This window comes from Salvelinus fontinalis, chromosome 26, assembly GCF_029448725.1.
Source record: "Salvelinus fontinalis isolate EN_2023a chromosome 26, ASM2944872v1, whole genome shotgun sequence".
In the NCBI taxonomy this organism is placed as follows: Eukaryota; Metazoa; Chordata; class Actinopteri; order Salmoniformes; family Salmonidae; genus Salvelinus; species Salvelinus fontinalis.
Genome location: NC_074690.1, coordinates 35,339,462 through 35,359,382, shown reverse-complemented (window position 1 = coordinate 35,359,382; position 19,921 = coordinate 35,339,462). Strand labels below are relative to the sequence as shown.

Below are 19,921 nucleotides of genomic sequence, written 5' to 3'. Positions count from 1 at the left end.
CCATGTTTTGTGCAGCTACCATGTTGTGGTGTCTCTAGTCGTGATGTGTGTTTTGTCCTAAATATTATTTTTTTTAACTGAGCCCTGGGGGTCACCAGTGGTGAGAGCATGTGGTGCAGACAGCGATCCCTTCCACACCACCAGGTAGGAGCGACCTGCCAGGTAGGATGCAATCCGGGAGTGTGCAGCGCCTGAGACGCCCAGCCCCGAGAGGTTGGAGAGGAGGATCTGATGGTTCAGTGTCGAAGGCAGTGGATAGATATCCGTGAAAGTGTGAAGAGCAGTCTCAGTTGATTGACCTGTCTTGAAGCTTGACTGGTTAGGGTCAAGAGGTTCATTCTGAGAGATAATGAGAGTATTGGTCAGAGAGCATGCTCAAGTAGTTTGGAAAGAAAAGGGATACCGGTCTGTAGTTTTTGACATTGGAGGGGTCAGATGTTCGTTTCTTGAGGGGAGCGACTGTGGCTTTCTTGAAGTCAGAGGGGGTGCAGTCAGGGATGAGGGAAGTGAGGAGTGGGAGTCTCCAGAGATGGAGAAGGTAAGAGGGGATTGGGTCGAGTGGGCAGGTTGTCTTGTGGCTGGACCTCACTTGTCGCTGGATTTTATCTGGAGAAAGAGGTCAAAATGTAGGGTAGTTCTGTGTGATTGGGACCAGTGGACTCAGTAGGCTGAGTGAATGTGGGGTGGATGTCCAAGTCGTCCGCGCAGGGGGAGGAGGTGGAAACGAGTTTCCCAGGCTTGGAATTTAACAAGTGTGTAGATTTAGGCTAGGGATTTGGTCAGTTTTCTACCGATCATGATTCATGAGTATCATCAGGAGAGTCAACCTTGGAATTTAACAAGTGTGTAGATTTAGGCTAGGGATTTGGTCAGTTTTCTACCGATCATGATTCATGAGTGTCAACCTTGGAGACAGAAGCGGTGAAATTATTTTAGGTGAGTATTTAAAAACAAAAAAAATTACAATTACAATTAAATCGGCTGTGTCTGATGTGGGAATTTGATGAGATTACAAAAATAGTATTTGAACCAGGCTGGATAGCTGCAGGCAGAGCGCATCGATAATGTTTCAGCGTGCACACTGGCATGCAGTTGCAGCGTCATTGTGCGAGCTGCTTAAATGAAGTTCGGTGACGGAGTAGCTAGTCAGAAACCTATCATAGCCACCTGCACCAGACAGCAAATTCGCATCCCGGCGACTGGAATTGGACATTAACAAACAAAACTGTCTGAAATATGCCCGTGTTTTCAGGTATGTTAACCCTATAAGGTGACCACTTCCCTTGATAATACTTTTTCCGGAACTATTTATACACCTGTTTTAGTGATCACTATTGGAACGCTAGCGAACACACTAGCAAGTTAGCATCATAGGCCGTAAAGTAAATCGTTGTCACCAACTAGCGAGCTGCCCGACAAAAATAAACGATTCGGGAGTGATCTCTCCGATTTTAAGAAAATACAATATGAGAAACTAACCAACTATTTACTAGCTAAACCAGATCAGTGTTGGTTTTGTGGACATAACTACCAAAATAATTAACTAATTTAGCCTACGGTATCTAGCTACTAACGTACATATGTTGTGTTAGGCTAACAAATTCCATCAGCATCACTAACTTCCTGAACTCACGTCAATATTTAGCTAACTGCGTGAGTCTGCTAACTACTAAACCAGCCAGCTTTGAACTGTCACAGAGTCTATCCAGCTATGAAAACTGCTGCAACGTTAGCACGTTTTTTTTTTGGACCAGCTGTAGTTAAATAAGTACCTAGTCAAACGTTAGCCAATTGGTTACCACTAAATGTATGGATTTTTGTGTGATTCTTTTGCTAGCAAGGTAACTAGTTAGCAAGATAGTTGTGGTACTTAGTAAGATGACTTAGCTAGTTACAAGTTAGCTAGTATGCTAACGCTTTATCAGCACAGTACCGTTAGCCGCAGTGGTTCAATTATGTTCGGCTAACGTTAACATTATGGATGTACTTAATGTTAAAACAGTGTAACTGAAAAAAGTAGTTACCTGTGCACATCACATCAAGGAAGCTTGTCAGCCTTCATTATCCCTAAAATCTAGCTAGCTAACGTTAGCATATGAGGTGATCAAGACTAACATAACAAAAACATTCGACTCCTATTTCAAGCCATTCTCTGCATCACAAAGGTTATCACTATAACATATCATAGTGCTGTATCATTCATGACATATCAGAGATGCCCTCCACTCCCAGATGCCGGCTTGGTATTCACATATACCTGTGTTTTTGTTTCTCTTTTATTTCCTAAGTGAATGTGAAATGGGGAAAGGAGAAGTTTGATGCAATAGAGCTGAACACAGAAGAACCTCCCATGGTCTTCAAGGCTCAGCTCTTTGCCTTGTCAGGGGTACAACCAGAGAGACAGAAGGTTATGGTCAAGGGAGGCACACTCAAGGTAAAGTTGCTGTCACGTTTTAGTTTACAATCAATGAATTTGGACCACAGGTAATCAATACATGAATTATATCCAATTATACTTAATCAATTGTGTATATATTTTTAGGATGATGATTGGGGAAACATCAAATTGAAGAATGTAAGTATAGTCTGAGTTTGGTATGAAATAATAAAAATGTCACACACTGGATAGGTGCAGTAAAATGTGTTGTTTTACAGGGCTAGCCATAATAGTATGGAGCAAATGAAATGTTATTGGTTGCATACACATATTTAGCAGGTGTTATTGCGGGTGTAGAGAAATGCTTGTGTTCTTAGCTCCAACAGTGCAATTATATCAAACAATACACACATCTACACAGTAAAAGACTGGAATGAGGAAATATAGAAATATTAGGACGAGCAATGTCAGATGGGTCCAAGCTACAATATATTGGCACACAATCAAATACACCATGACAGCGCAATACACAAGGGGTGGAATAGTGGCAAAGGTACCCACAGGACAAACAGAATAATATTAGTCTGAGGAGAGATTAAATAGCATTAATACAACAAAAATAATTCTAAACACACCTAGGGGGGGGGTGTTAAATGCTAGTTAAGTTCTTTTATATACAGTGGGGCAAAAAAGTATTTAGTCAGCCACCAATTGTGCAAGTTCTCCCACTTAAAAAGATGAGGCCTGTAATTTTCATCATAGTTACACTTCAACTATGAAAATCACATTATAGGATTTTTAATGAAGTTATTTGCAAATTATGGTGGAAAATAAGTATTTGGTCAATAACAAAAGTTTCTCAATACTTTTATATACCCTTTGTTGGCAATGACAGAGGTCAAATGTTTTCTGTAAGTCTTCACAAGGTTTTCACACACTGTTGCTGGTATTTTGTCCCATTCCTCCATGCAGATCTTCTTTAGAGCAGTGATGTTTTGAGGATGTTGCTGGGAAACACGGACTTTCAACTCCCTCCAAAGATTTTCTATGGGGTTGAGATCTGGAGACTGGCTAGGCCACTTCAGGACCTTGAAATGCTTCTTACGAAGCCACTCCTTCGTTGCCCGGGCGGTGTGTTTGGGATCATTGTCATGCTGAAAGACCCAGCCACGTTTCATCTTCAATGCCCTTGCTGATGGTAGGCTTTGTTACTTTGGTCCCAGCACTCTGCAGGTCATTCACTAGGTCCCCCCCGTGTGGTTCTGGGATTTTTGCTCACCGTTCTTGTGGTCATTTTGACCCCACGGGGTGAGATCTTGCGTGGAGCCGCAGATCGAGGGAGATTATCAGTGGTCTTGTATGTCTTCCATTTCCTAATAATTGCTCCCACAGTTGATTTCTTCAAACCAAGCTGCTTACCTATTGCAGATTCAGTCTTCCCAGCCTGGTGCAGGTCTACAATTTTGTTTCTGGTGTCCTTTGACAGCTCTTTGGTCTTGGCCATAGTGGAGTTTGGAGTGTGACTGTGAGGTTGTGGACAGGTGTCTTTTATACTGATAACAAGTTCCATTAATACAGGTAACGAGTGGAGGACAGAGGAGCCTCTTAAAGAAGAAGTTACAGGTCTGTGAGAGCCAGAAATCTTGCTTGTTTGTAGGTGACCAAATACTTATTTTCCACCATAATTTGCAAATAAATTCATTAAAAATCCTAGAATGTGATTTTCTGGATTTTTTTTCTTCTCATTTTGTCTGTCAGTTGAAGTGTACCTATGATGAAAATTACAGGCCTCTCTCATCTTTTTAAGTGGGAGAACTTGCACAATTGGTGGCTGACTAAGTACTTTTTCCCCCCACTGTATACAGTACCAGTGAAAAGTTTGGACACACCTACTCATTCAAGGATTTTCTTTATTTTTACTATTTTCTACATTGTAGATTAAATAACACATTCAATCATGTAGTAACCAAAAAAGTGTTAAACAAATCCCAAAATATTTGAGATTCTTCAAAGTAGCCACCCTTTGCCTTGATGACAGCTTTGCACACTCCTGGCATTCTCTCAACCAGCTTCACCTAGAATGCTTTTCCAACAGTCTTGAAGGAGTTCCCACATGCTGAGCACTTATTAGCTGCTTTTCCTTCACTCTGCGGTCCAACTCATCCCAAACCATCTCATTTTGGTTAAGGTCAGGTTATTGTGGAGGCCAGGTCATCTGATGCAGAATGCTGTGGTAGCCATGCTGGTTAAGTGTGCTTTGAATTCTAAATAAATCAGACAGTGTCACCAGCAAAGCACTCCCACACCATCACACCTCCTCCATGCTTCACGGTGGGAACCACTCATGTAGAGATCATCCATTCACCTACTCTGTGTCTCACAAAGACATGGCGGACGGAACCAAAAGTCTCAAATTTGGACTCATCAGACCAAAATAACAGATTTCCACCGGTCTAGTGTCCATTGCTTGTGTTTCCTGGCCCAAGCAAGTCTCTTCTTCTTAATGGTGTCTTTTAGTAGAGTTTTATTTGCAGCAATTCGAATATGAGGTCCTGATTCACGCAGTGTCCTCTGAACAGTTGATGTTGAGATGTGTCTGTTTCTTGAACGCTGAAGCATTTATTTGGGCTACATTCTTAGGTGCAGTTAACTCTAATGTACTTATCCTCTGCAGCAGAGGTAACTCTGGGTCTTTCTTTCCTGTGGCGGTCCTCATGAGAGCCAGTTTCATCATAGCGCTTGATGGTTTTTGCGACGGCACTTGAAGAAACTTTCAAAGTTCTTAATGTTCCGTATTGACTGACCTTAATGTCTAAAGTAATGGACTGTCATTTCATTTCTTTGCTTATTTGAGCTGTCCTTGTCATAATATGGACTTGGTCTTTTACCAAATAGGGCTATCTTCTGTATACCCACCCCTACCTTGTCACAACACAACTGATTGGCTCAAACGCATTACGAAGGAAAGAAGTACCATATATTAACTTTAACAAGGCACACCTATTAATTGAAATGCATTCCAGGTAACTACCCCATGAAGCTGGTTGAGAGTGCCTAGAGTTAGCAAAGCTGTCATCAAGGCAAAGGGTTCCTACTTTAAAAATCAAAAATATTTTGGGAATTAACACTTTTTTGTTTACTACATGATTCCATATATGTTATTTCATAGTTTTGATGTCTTCACTATAGAAAATAGTAAAAATAAACAACATTGTAGGTGTGTCCAAACCTTTGACTGGTAGTGTACATACACAAGATTTAGTCACTGAAAATATAATCCATGCATTTTAATTTTGAATCATATTATTTCTCCATGAATGTCATTCGGTGTAACAATAATGGATTGTCTTAGCGTTCAGCTGTTTATAGATAGTAATTGTATCTCAACAAACATGTACTGCTTCGAAAATCAAAATCACATCATAATTAATATCATCCTTTCTCAGAACATTTTAGCACTCAAAAGTGAAAAAAGCTGAACAATTTCAAAAAAGTATTTTCTGTAAATGGTTAAAGATTGTTATTGTTTCCTTTGCTTGATTAAACAAAATTATGTAAATGACGTAGAGAACCTGCTTTACACCGTCTGACTGTGGCATCGTTATATCGAATGACATACTGTGAGATTGACACATGGGATGATCCTTAGACTGTCTCAGCAACAAACATGTACTTATGAAATGAGAGGCACTGGCAGTTAGTCTTAATATGTAAGGTAAATTGAGAAAAGGCATATGAGAACTCCTAATTAATATGACATGAAGGGAAAGGGGATACCTAGTCAGTTGTACAACTGAATGCATTCAACTGAAATGTGTCTTCCGAATTTAACCCAACCCCTCTGAATCAGAGAGGTGCGGGGGGCTGCCTTAATCGACATCGGCGCCCTGGGAACAGTGGGTTAGCTGCCTTGCTCAGGGACAGAACAACAGATTTTTACCTTGTCAGCTCGGGGATTCGATCAAGCAAACTTTAGTTTACTGGCCTAACGCTCCTACCCGTCAGGCTACCTTCCGCCCCATGAAGTCAAGATCAATTCATTTTGAATCATTGAAAAGTATAGCATTTTGATTGAATAACATTCTCAGCAAAATGTGATGAACTTGGATTGAAAATCGAATGAACAAAATCCTGGTTGGCATCTTATCCTACTGACAAGACTGAGGATGATATGAAATAATGACACTCCATGTTTATCATTTGGAATGTTGGTTTAAAACTTAAATGCGTAACAATTTTTTAAATAACTTTATTTTCTCTTCACATTTGACTTCTCTTACATGGCCTTCTAACCATCACTTTAAGTCAAGATACGAAATACCCAGTCTGTGGTGAACTCTCCCCGTTTTAGGTGGAGCCTTTGAGTTATCACCTCTTTGAATTGTTCCCAGTCAGGGCTGTGTAGTTTTGAACTGCGATTGGTGGATGGCTCTGGCTCTGAGGTGACTGCTTTCACGTCAGATAACTAGTAAAAGATCACATCGCTTCTGGCCACATGTCTGCGTTCTTCCCAACGTTTGTCTCCTGCAGCTCACCTCAATTTCATTCCCCACTGGATCAAGGACTTGGCCAATGAATGGTTGGTCATCATACATCATGTGTTCTTCGGCTTGCAAGCGTCCCCCAAACATAACGATGGTCATTATGGCCAAACATTTCTATTTTGGTTTCATCAGACCAAAGGACATTTCTCCAAAAATACGATCTTTGTCCCCATGTGCAGTTGCAAACCGTAGTTTAGCTTTTTTTTTATGCCGGTTTTGGAGCAGTGGCTTCTTCCTTGCTGAGCGGCCTTTCAGGTTATGTCAATATAGGACTCGTTTTACTGTGGATATAGATGCTTTTGTACCTGTTTCCTCCAGCATCTTCACAAGGTCCTTTTCTGTTCTGGGATTGATTTGCACTTTTTGCACCATAGTACGTTCATCTCTAGGAGACAGAACGCATCTTCTACCTGAGCGGTATGACGGCTGCGTGGTCCCATGGTGTTTATTCTTGCGTACGATTGTTTGTACAGATGAACGTGGTACCTTCAGGCGTTTGGAAATTGTTCCCAAGGATGAACCAGACTTGTGGAGGTCTAAAGAAAAAATTCTGAGATCTTGGCTGATTTCTTTTGATTTTCCCATGATGTCAAGCAGAGGCACTGAGTTTGAAGGTAGGCCTTTGAAATACATCCACAGGTACACTTCCAATAGGCTAATTGACATCATTTGAGTCAATCAGAAGCTTCTAAAGCCATGACATCATTATCTGGAATTTTCCAAGCTGTTAAAGGCACAGTCAACTTAGCGTATGTAAACTTCTGACCCACTGGAATTGTGATACAGTGAAATAATCTGTCTGTAAACAATTGTTGGAAAAATTACTTGTGTCATGCACAAAGTAGATGTCCTAACCGACTTGCCAAAACTATAGTTTGTTAACAAGAAATTTGAAGTGGTTGAAAAACGAGTTTTAATGACTCCAACCTAAGTGTATGTAAACTTCCAACTTCAACTGTATGGTGGCCTGCTTTCTGCTCCACCAAAATGAAAGCCTGAACCTCTGTTTGCATTTTACATGCATAGTTTTCTGAGAAGTTCATGTGAAGAACTACTTCATTGTCACTGATGATTTGCTTAAGATTTAGGCACTTCTCAACTTGATGAAGCCAGGTGAAATGGTGAGCATGTCGAGTTTTTGATTCAGGCTTCTGTTCAGATCCTGCCATGTTCCTGTCTTTTGTTTTTTCCACAAAGTTTGTGAATGTCTTCTTCATTGCTGGTCTTTCACATTACTGCCATGTGGTATTTACCTAACTGTAAGAGCTGGTGGCTCCTTCACAAAAAAATAAATAATAATAATTACCATGTTGTCATTACTTTTGTTTTTCACTATGTAATACATAGACAAAATATACCTTAACACATAAAGATACATATGGTACTAATGAAGCATACAAATATACACTACATTCCCTAAAAGCTTAAGAATAGAAAAACTGTCATGCGGAGTAACGCATGACGTGGTATAACAGTTAAACAGAATGACATAATAGTTACTCTGTATGACAAACAATTAACTTATTCTACAGGCAATTGCTTGGCCACATATGGAAAAAATACCATTAAGAAGCTGTAGATCAAGGTAATTGTATCTTTCACATCAAATATGCCATTTTAAAATAAAACCACATTCTACAATATTTTTGTAGGTATTTTACTGTGTGCCACAGGATTTTGTATCATAGTGCACCAGTGATCGAAAAGGTGAAATGATCATTTTAGGGGAGACTTACTGACCTTTCTGCGCTATGTGGGGGTCCTTCTGAATCTTCTTTCCGATGCAATATACGGTCGTGACTATCGCAAAGTATTATGATCTGAAATGGCTCGTGAATGTCTGTTATATTGAATGACATCCCATTGTAGGGACAGAAGTCTTTCAAGCATAAAAATGTAATGAAGTTTAGGATCCTCACCATTATTTTTATTTATCTATACAAGTGGTTCCCAAACTTTATATAGTCCCGTACCCCTTCACACATTCAACCTCCAGCTGCATACCCCCTCTAGCACCAGGGTCAGTGCACTCTCAAATGTTGTTTTTTGCCATCGTCAGCCTGCCACACACGCACTATACGATACATTTATTAAACATATGAATGAGTGAGTTTTTGTCACAAACCTGCTAGTGGGACATGACAGAGCTCTTATAGCACCAGGGCACTAATAATAATACTTTTGCTCTTTATTTAGCCATCTTACATAACTTTATTTGTTCATCAACAATTGTGAATAATTCGCCACAGGTTGAACGGTGTGCTTGAAAGGATGCACATAACTCTGCAATGTTGGGTTGTATTGGAGAGAGTCTCAGTCTTAAAAAAAATTCCACACACAGTCTGTGCCTGTATTTAGTTTTCATGCTAGTGAGGACTGAGAATCCACTCTCACATAGGTACGTGGTTGCAAAGGGCATCAGTGTCTTAACAGCGTGATTTTCCAAGGCAAGAACCTCAACGCAGCCCTATCCAGAAATCCAGCCATATCCGCGGCAGCAGGAAGAATTAAGTCCTCCCCAATAGTATGGGGCTTGCCTGTCCTAGCCACTCGGTAGCTCACCATATAAGACGCTTCTAGCCCCTTCGTATTAATGGTATCTGTTGCTTTTATACATGTCTTACTACTCAAGTCATCTTAATTCTCCCGTGGCTTTTTTTTCAAATTGTCATGTTTCATTTCAAAATGTCTGCACAAGAGTGAAGGTTTTCCGTGGGAGAGTAACTGTTAATGTGATTGGATGTTAATTATTTGACTAGGCTCTCCCCTGTAACTATTCCCCAGGTCGTTGCTGCAAATGAGAACGTATTCTCAGTCAACTTACCTGGTAAAATAAAAAATAAAATAAAAATTTGACATTGTGTTATTTCTCTGAACACCAGATGGTTTAATTTTAATTTTGGCAGTGAAACGAGGCTACTCAGGCAAGGGGAAAAAACTCACCCAAATGTGTAGCCCCGTTGGAAAATATAAATGTACTGTTTGAAAATGTGAAGAGTTATAAAAAAATATATATATAATTTTTTTGTGAATAATTTTATTTGGCATACCCCTGACGGCATTGCGTACGAGTACCCCAGTTTGGGAAAACCTGATCCATACAGATACCCTCACAATTATGCCAGAGGAGTTTATTAGCTCTATAGCTCCCCAAGTTCCTATTATTCGTAATGAATACTCTTATAATGCAATCTGGTTTCAGAGCTGGTCATGGGTGCACCTCAGCCACGCTCAAGGTCCTAAACGACATCATAACCGCCATCGATAAGAGACATTACTGCGCAGCCGTATTCATCGACCTGACCAAGGCTTTCGACTCTGTCAATCACCACATTCTTATTGGCAGACTCGACAGCCTTGGTTTCTCAAATGATTGCCTCGCCTGGTTTACCAACTACTTCTCTGATAGAGTTCAATGTGTCAAATCGTAGGGCCTGTTGTCCGACCTCTGGCAGTCTCTATGGGGGTGCCACAGGGTTCAATCCTCGGGCCGACTCTCTTCTCTGTATACATCAATGATGTTGCTCTTGCTGCTGGTGATTCTCTGATACACCTCTACGCAGACGACACCATTCTGTATTCTTCTGGCCCCTCTTTGACACTGTGTTAACTAACCTCCAGACGAGCTTCAATGCCATACAACTCTCCTTCTGTGGCCTCCAACTGCTCTTAAACGCAAGTAAAACTAAATGCATGCTATTCAATCGATCACTGCTCGCACCTGCTCGCCCGTCCAGCATCACTACTCTGGACGGCTCTGACTTAGAATACGTGGACAACTACAAATACCTAGGTGTCTAGTTAGACTGTAAACTCTCCTTCCAGACTCACATTAAGCATCTCCAATCCAAAATTAAATCTGGAATCGGCTTCCTATATCGCAACAAAGCATCCTTCACTCATCTATAAAATAGCCTCCAACACTCTACTCAACAAACTGGATGCAGTCTATCACAGTGCCATCTGTTTTGTCACCAAAGCCCCATACACTACCCACCATTGCGACCTGTACGCTCTCGTTGGTTGGCCCTCGCTTCGTACTCGTCGCCAAACCCACTGGCTACAGGTTATCTACAAGTCTCTGCTAGGTAAAGCTCCGCCTTATCTCAGCTCACTGGTCACCATAGCAGCACCCACTCGTAGCACGCGCTACAGAAGGTATATCTCACTGGTCACCCACAAAGCCAATTCCTCCTTTGGTCGTCTTTCCTTCCAGTTCTCTGCAGCCAATGACTGGAAGGAACTGCAAAAACACTTATCTCCCTCACTAGTTTAAGCACCAGCTGTCAGAGCAGCTCACAGATTACTGCACCTGTACATAGCCCATCTATAATTTAGCCCAAACAACTACCGCTTCCCCTACTGTATTTATTTATTTTGCTCCTTTACACCCCATTATTTCTATTTCTACTTTGCACATTCTTCCACTGCAAATCTACAATTCCAGTGTTTTACTTGCTATATTGTATTTACCTCGCCACCATGGCCTTTTTTTTGCCTTTACCTCCCTTATCTCAACTCATTTGCTCACATTGTATGTAGACTTATTTTTCTACTGTATGTTTTGTTTATTCCATGTGTAACTGTGTTGTATGTGTCATTGCTATGCTTTATCTTGGCCAGGTCGCAGTTGCAAATGAGAACTTGTTCTCAACTAGCCTACCTGGGTAAATAAAGGTGAAATAAATTAAAATAAGCTGATATATAGGGGAAGGTTAAGTCTTATAATGCAGTGTTTATAAAAGTATTTTTACAATACTGAAAATATGTTTCGGACACCAAAATGGACACATCACAACTTTGATGGGATGTATAGACATTATGGACAGTAAATGGATAGAATATATGGTATATCTGGAAAAATACGTAGGATAGAATAGTATATGTACAGCAATAGTTAAATAGGATAGGCCTCGACTGGAATACAGTATATGCATATGAATTCAGTTAAATGGTATGTAAACATTATTAAAGTGACAAACGTGTTTCATGTCTATGTACAGAGGTCAGCAGCCTCTAGGGTGTAGGGTTGAGTAACTGGGTGGTAGCCGACCAGTGACAGTGACTAAAGGTCAGGGCAGGGGACTGGGCGGAGGCTGGCTAGTGGTGACTATTTAATTCTGATGGCTTAGCGATAGAAGCTGTTTTTCAGTCTGTCGGTCACAAATTTTTCAGCCTGCTGAGGTTGAAAAGGTGTTGCGCTGCCTTCACCATACTGTCTGTGTGGACCATTTCAGATTGTCAGGGATGTTAATGCCGAGGAACTTGAAGCTTTTCACCTTCTCCACTGTGTCCTCGTCGATGTGGTTCGGGGCGTGCTCCCTCCTCTGTCTCCTGAAGTCCACTATCAGCTGCTTCATTTTGTTGGGCATACAGGAGGTGCACTCACCCTTGTGGGACCCCAATGTTGAGGATCAGTGTAGTGGAGGGGTTATTGCCTATCTTCACCACCTGGGGGCGGCCCGTCAAGAAGTCCAGGACCCAGTTGTTCAGGGCGAGGTTCAGACGCAGAGCCCTGAGCTTAATGATGAGGTTCGAGGGTACTATGGTGTTTAAGGCTGAGCTCTAGTCAATGAACAGCATTCTTACATAGGTATTCCTCTTGTCCAAATGGGATAGGGCAGTGTGCCTTGCTCAAGGGCACATCGACTGATTTAAGAAAAATTATTATTATTATCCATTTTTTTCAGATTATTTCTTATCTGTAAGGGCTATGACGATACCAGTATCGAAATGTTTTTCCCATGGCAATAATGAAAACACGAAGCATTTATAACTCTTTGGTCCTTTAAAAACCTGCTGTATGTAAAATATTGTGTGCTATTGCTTGAAAAAATGGATATGTGACACTGGATGACAACATAATGTTTGTTTCCAACATTAAGGCAATTTTCCTGAAGAAGTCAAATCCGCTTCGTGTTTTGTTTCCTTGCTACGAGATTAGCGAGTATCGCGTTACAAGTGTTGTCCCGGCCCTACTATCGACGTCAGTATTATGCAAAGTAGGCTATGATATATTGGCTGATTTCATAGTCATTTTAGTGGGGTTGTGTTATGTGTTATGATGCATGTTATCTAACATAATGCTGCTGGCGATTACCATCGGCAGTTATCCGATGGAACGCAATGTGACATGGGATACGTTTCCTCCTCTCTCCTCCCCAGGGGATGACTTTCTTGATGATGGGCTCAGCCGAGGCCCTGCCTGAGGAGCCTGCAGTCAGGCCCATGTTTGTTGAGGACATGACTGAAGACCAGCTGGCCTCAGCTGTGAGTTAATGTTTACTAGCTGACTCTTAATAGCTATGTCGAGTACTGTTTTCTAGCTGGTTCTCAGGGCCAGTGTCTAGTCTGTCTGTCTGGAACTGTATGATATGTTCAGGCTATGCCTTGCACAGTAGTGCTATGAACGGGCACAGATGTCTGTTATTTCTACTGGCCCTGATGGAAATTGAGATTGTACAATGTATGACTTCGTTGGATGTGTGCTTGTTTTAACGGAATCGATGCTGCCTGGGTTTGCCAGCGCAGGCAGTCAGAGAAACTAACCCAATTTTGCTTGTTGTCTGATCCGATGTGTAGATGGAGATGCCTTGCGGACTGACCAACCTGGGCAACACCTGCTATATGAACGCTACAGTGCAGTGTCTTCGCTCCGTGCCAGAGCTCAAAGGAGCCCTCGGAAGGTGGGCCCTTGAAATTGCCTTAATGCCAATCTGTGAAGATGCAAGCAACGTTTGTCGGATCTATAGCGTTGATGATAAAATAGGTTTCTTATTCATTTGATATCTACTCAATGATACAACTAACAATTAGATCACACAGGCTTCATTAGAGTTGGGATGAAAATTACAGACATCCACATTGCCTTACCGATGGTCAGTGATTTTGTTACACAACATTCCTGCAGATTTTTTGGTTGTTCGAAAACCATTATTTGGTCAACAGTAATAGCCTATGCATTATGTTGATTCCTGCTATGAAAGTATCTGCCTGTCCCTGTTTGGCTGGCTTTGCGCTTACTTATTATCCCTCTGTCTCCCTCTACAGGTATACAGGTGCTCTGCGGTCCTCTGGGGCCAGTGCACCATCCCAGTACATCACAGCAGGTCTGTCATTTCCCTTTCTGTTTCTGTATGTTGTTTTTATATCATTGTGCCACTGCCTTTTTTGTTATCTTCTATTGATGGTAATAGTATGACTCGGTGAGTCAGGGCATGGTGCTGGCTACACCAGCGTTGTGGGCCACATACCATGAACTGCTTTGGATGAAAGAGGCGTCTGCTAAATGACCATTGTATTCCTCTCCTCAGCCCTCCGTGACCTCTACAAGACCATGGACAAGACCTCCTCCAGCATACCCCCCATCATCCTGCTGCAGTTTCTGCACATGGCCTTCCCCCAGTTCGCTGAGAAGGGAGACCAGGGACAGTACCTCCAGCAGGTGAGACCATGTCCCCTGGCTGGCACCGGTCACTCACCATCAGAAGATGCCGCTTTGCTATCACTGCTTGGTACTTCTCAGTACTGCACATCCTCTACTCCAATGAACCACATTGATTGCTATGTTTTTAGTAGTTTTTGTTTATACTAAAAGTGGTCTGAAGAGTAGAAATGAGCTTCATTTGTCAATTTCTGCCCCTCTCTAGGATGCCAACGAGTGCTGGTTGCAGATGATGAGGGTCCTTCAGCAGAAGTTGGAGCCACAAGACACAGATTCTCCCATGGAAGTATGTGTAAATGCAAGTATGTAAGCTGTCAAGCTAGTTACAGATGTGAATGTTGTCCTAACCTTCTCTTCCTCCTCCAGACTGAGAGTGGAGCTGCCAAGAAGAACTTCATTGACCAGTATTTTGGAGTGGAGTACGAAACCACGTATCCTTGCAGTCTGAACAACTGATCAATTTAAGTTCAGATGAGTGCATGATCTATTAGGGAATGGAGAATGGCTTCCAAATTGGTATATTATTTCAACAAACCTTTGCTCTCTCCTCCCAATAATAAGTCTTCTGTCTCTCTCAGTTCCTTCCTTAACCCCTCTCCACAGTATGAAATGTACAGAGTCTGAGGACGAGGAGCCAGCCAAAGGTAAAGAGAGCCAGCTCCAACTCAGCTGTTTCATCAACCAGGAGGTCAAGTACCTGGCCACTGGCCTCAGGCTGGTGAGTAGTACCACTGCAACTCACAATCACATGCACAGGAACACAGACGCATACACACACATACACAGCGCGCGCACACCGTGATGTCTCTAATGTGGTCTGTCACCATGGCAACACGGATCTAATCCCATCATGTCTCTCTGTTTCTTTCTCTTCAGAGACTGCAGGAAGAAATCACCAAGCTGTCTCCGTCTTTGCAAAGAAATGCCCTGTACATAAAATCTGTAAGTTTGGCATGGGCCCCTAAGGTTTTTATAAACCACTGAGAGGGTGTGACATTTGTTTTATTGTTATGTTCCTTTAGTTGGTTGGTTCACTTGGTCTCCCTTCCTTCGTCTAGTCTAAAGTCAGCCGCCTCCCTGCCTACCTAACCATTCAGATGGTTAGATTTTTCTACAAAGAGAAGGAGTCTGTCAATGCCAAAGTCCTAAAGGTATGTATTCTGATGTTATAGGAATGTCCTCCTAATCGATGGGATTATCATCAGAATACTGTTGCAAGTGGACGAAAGAATATTGTCTTGATGTTTTTTTCCCCCCATTGACTTAATGTTCCAGGATGTAAAGTTCCCACTGATGCTGGATGTGTATGAGCTGTGTACCTCGGGGCTGCAGGAGAAGATGGTGGCCGTTAGATCAAAGTTCAAGGAGATTGAGGACAAGAAGCTGGAGAAACAGTCGCAGAAGGTAGACATGAATTGAATTACTTGTCTACTTTGTCTCTTGCAATTCAGCTTTGAACTGCAAATGTATACTCTACGAAATAAACCTAAACCTCCAAGAAATATATTGCTCAGTGTTGTTCCCTGACCAAACAAAGTAACTCAGTGTGAATGAACATTAGTGTAGTCCGTGTAGCTTACACTGCTCCCTTTGTGCATCAAACAGGTGGAGAAGAAAGTGGGAGACGAGCCGAAAGAAGTTAAATACGAGCCCTTTTCATTCGATGACGGTTGGTTACTTTACATCATATGGATTTGTGGCCTGCCTCTACAAACAAGGCGTCAGTCAGTCATTCACACACACGTGTAAGGGATAGGTTGTTACACACTGTAACTTAAGGAATATGTTTCTAAGCGTGTGCCTGTCTATTGCCTGCAGACCTGGGCTCTAACAACAGTGGCTACTACGACCTGCAGGGAGTGCTGACACACCAGGGCAGATCCAGCTCCTCCGGACACTACGTCGCCTGGGTCAAGAGGAAAGAAGGTGACCTCGATAGCATTAAGAAAAGAGTCTCTGCACACAGTCATTTAATGTGAAATGTTTTCAGTCACAGTAGACCTTCATCAGAGCATACAGTCAGACAATGAGAGGCTGTATAAGAGGTCAGTCAGTGCAATCGACATGATTCATAGATGTCAGTCTGCTCCTTAAAGGGATAGTTCATCCAAATGACAAAATGGTATGTTGGTTTCCTTACCCTGTAAGCAGTCTATGGACAAGATGTGATGGCAATCCATGCTTTGTTTTAGTTTCCCAAGTACCGTTTTTTTGGTTTTGCACTGTTTCCACATGCTAACGTTTTTGCGATTGGGGCACAAATTCCATTCACAGGGTGTCCGCGAGTCCTTAAAAAGTCTTATTGTATTACATTATTTATCTGATTTAAAGGCCTTAAGTCTTAATGTATTACATTTTGTTTTCAAAGGTCTTAAAAAATGCGACGTAGATGACTACAGTGTTACCGTTCTATTGTGCCGCTGCTTAATTGTTGCAAACATGGCACCAAAAAATTAATTTGAACATGATATGATACTCCAGGCCACTTTCAAGATGTTAAAGCTATCCACATGCACGTCATGTGTGTGCACGTCATGGGCATGCACGTCATGTGCTAGACAGGCCGTTGCCAGTGGAGAGAGCGGAGAGAGCAAGGTAACCTATACAATTTGATATACACCTGACATTGCCCTCTTCAGCAATTTTGCTTACGTGAGTAATTTCGGTGATTAGGCTACACAATATTCCTGCAGCGTTTTTGGGTCCTAAAGCCATTATTTTGTCAGGTTAATTATCTGCCCTGTCCATATTTCTCTGATGGCTCTCACCCCCGCTCCCCCCTTTGCACACGGAGTGAAGGGAGAGATGCGTTCTGATAAGAGCAAGCGTAGCCTACTGACTAGGGATGTGAGAAATGTAAAACATTTCTTAATGTTTAAACTGCAATTTTTTTAAAGTGTTAAAACGATCATAGAAATGAAATTATAAAATGACGAACTCACAATTCCGATATGATCCTGCGTATGACCGATAGGGGGCAATGCAGTTCAATCTACCACAGTCCTGGCTACCTACCAGATGGTGCTCGCCTTACTGCTGTCCACCACCGACTCTGCAACAATGGTAGTTAATGCCTTTGTGTTTTGAGTTCCCACTTCCTCAAGTGGTAAATAGTGCTACATATAGGAGCACAGTACTACATAGAGCCATGGCTACATGGAACTCTATTCCACATCGGGTAACTGATGCAAGCAGTAGAATCAGATTTTAAAAAACAAAACAAAAACAAATACACCTTATGGAACAGCGGGGACTGTGAAGAGACACACACAGGCACAGAAGTATAGTGGCCTGAGGGGGCACACTTACTGTTTTGTGAAAAGTGTTATCAAATGTCATGTAATATTTTTATTGTATATAACTGCTTTAATGTTGCTGGAACCCAGGATCCTTAATAAATACAAAAAATAGGCTAGGCCAATATGCACAAAAAAAACCATGCAGGCAAATTATCTTGCGGATGCCAGGAGAATGCTACCTGACCGAATGCATTGTGCAAACTAAAGTTTGGTTGAGGAGGAATAATGGTCTGAGGCTGTTTTTCATGGTTCGGACTTGGCCCCTTAGTTCCAGTGAAGGGAAATCTTAATCCTACAACATACAATGACATTCTAGACGATTATGTGCTTCCAACTTTGTTTCAGCATGACAATGCCCCATGCACAACGTGAGGTCCATACAGAAATGGTTTGTCAAGATTGATGTGGATGAACTTGACTGGCCTGCAGAACCTTGATCTCAATCCCATCGAACACTTTTGGGATGAATTGGAACGCCAACTGATAGCCAGGCCTAAATTACCCAACATCAGTGCCTGACCTCACTAATGCTCTTGTGGCTGAATGGAAGCAAGTCCCTGCAGCAATGTTCCAAAATCTAGTGGAAAGCCTTCCCAAAAGAGTGGAGGCTGTTGTAGCAGCAAACGGGGGACCAACTCCATATTAATGCCCATGATTTTAGAATGAGATGTTCGATGAGCAGGTACCCACATACTTTATGTCATGTAGTGTATGTGACTTTGTTGAGCTTAATCTATTTGAGATACTTTTGGGTGATTTGGGCATGATGCAGTGAAACATGCTAATATCGGTCCCATGACTTGAATGGGATTCATACCACAAAAGCTAAAACGTTATCATGTAGAAAGTGCCAGGGAAACTAAATCAAAGCATGGATTTCTGTTATACCTTGTCTATAGACTGCTTACAGGGTAAGTAAAACAACATGTAATTTGGGTGAACTATCCCTTTTAAAGGAATAGTTCACCTCAGTCAGTTCAACACAACCAGAGGGTGTGGGATATGGACCCAGATATGTGTAGACTGCTTGAGGTCTGAACACATAGATTTTGGGGTCTATCCCTTAAACTAAGACTTGGCGATATGAAGTTGCCACATAGCAGCCGGACGATCTCCCGATATTGCAGATGAGCGCAATACAGCATGATGCACTTAGAGTATATGCGTATGTACACTTTCTGCTGCAATGTGATAGCTGCGGGACCAACACATCAGAAGTTTAGCCTCGCGTTTCGAAGTCGGCCCAATATTGCTGTTTACCTTGTGCATTGCAGACTACACGAGTAATACAAATGACTGTATTAATTAACATTCATTTTTATCGAGGATCAGGTCATTAATATAACTTATGTTTTTCCGTCATAGATGAGTGGGTGAAGTTTGACGACGACAAGGTAAGCGTGGTATCTCCAGAAGATATACTGAGGCTGTCCGGTGGAGGAGACTGGCATATAGCCTACGTTCTACTATACGGACCAAGACGACTGGAAATACTTGAAGAGCAACAGTAACCGACCTTAACACAAATAAAATCTAGCCAACCTACACACACGCCATTTCCAAGCACTGTCTACTCTGTGTAGATGTGCAATAAATTCTGGGTGTCTACAAAAATTGATTACCTTATTTTTTTACTTGACACATGCTTGTGAACCCATCCAGCATCAACATGAGGTAGTTTATCTATCGAAGCAAGGTTTTAAATGGTTTATTATAAGAGCCAGGCAATCTCTGGACTGGATCCTTGAGAAGTTTTGCGAGATTTAGTTCTGCAGTTTCATTAATTAAATGTTTTATACACATTGTATAATTTTTAAAGCCTTGAACAAGGTGCTAATGTCATAGTACTAATCCGCTTGTACAGAAAAGTCTTTGGCCAAGCAACATTGTTTTAAGGTGTCTTTTGAGATCCCCTGAACCTTCCCTTCAAATAAAATGTATTGCAGAACCCCCCCCCCCCGCATCATACGAGCAGTTCAACATCTCTGCTGTGGTACTGTATGACTAACGCTTCACTGTAATTATCCTGACCACCACCCTGCCAACTACGATGTAAGACCTGACGGTTTCTCTAAGTTATTGACTGATTGCTTTTCATAAATGGTGAAAGTAAACTGTTATATCAAACTTTTTGATTCATTTAAAGGGGGAAATGTGTGATTGCTACATCAATTTGACTTTTATTAATATGCCTTGAGCTCAACTTAAACATCAGAACCCAAATGATCTGACTCCATTGTAAACAAACCATGTATAG

The 19,921-nt window shown here is 41.8% G+C and overlaps 1 protein-coding gene across 4 annotated transcripts; it reads left to right on the top strand.

Annotated features, from left to right (window-relative positions):
* Positions 1–734: 734 nt before the first annotated feature.
* Positions 735–19,791, top strand: LOC129824180 (ubiquitin carboxyl-terminal hydrolase 14-like). 4 transcript variants are annotated; one of them, XM_055883612.1, is made up of 16 exons: positions 735–936; positions 2,289–2,434; positions 2,543–2,575; positions 13,087–13,191; positions 13,504–13,607; positions 13,972–14,030; positions 14,235–14,365; positions 14,571–14,651; positions 14,732–14,796; positions 14,969–15,083; positions 15,242–15,307; positions 15,424–15,516; positions 15,641–15,769; positions 15,971–16,034; positions 16,184–16,291; positions 19,030–19,282. In XM_055883612.1, the coding sequence occupies exons 1-16, from the start codon at positions 894–896 to the stop codon at positions 19,173–19,175; spliced, it is 1,488 nt and encodes a 495-aa protein (XP_055739587.1). In that variant the 5' UTR covers positions 735–893; the 3' UTR covers positions 19,176–19,282. The 4 variants fall into 4 exon arrangements, with proteins under 4 accessions (XP_055739587.1, XP_055739588.1, XP_055739589.1 ...); XM_055883613.1 differs by lacking the exon at positions 735–936 and adding an exon at positions 1,086–1,252 and having other exon boundaries at positions 19,030–19,791; XM_055883614.1 differs by lacking the exon at positions 735–936 and adding an exon at positions 1,421–1,841 and having other exon boundaries at positions 19,030–19,791.
* Positions 19,792–19,921: the final 130 nt, after the last annotated feature.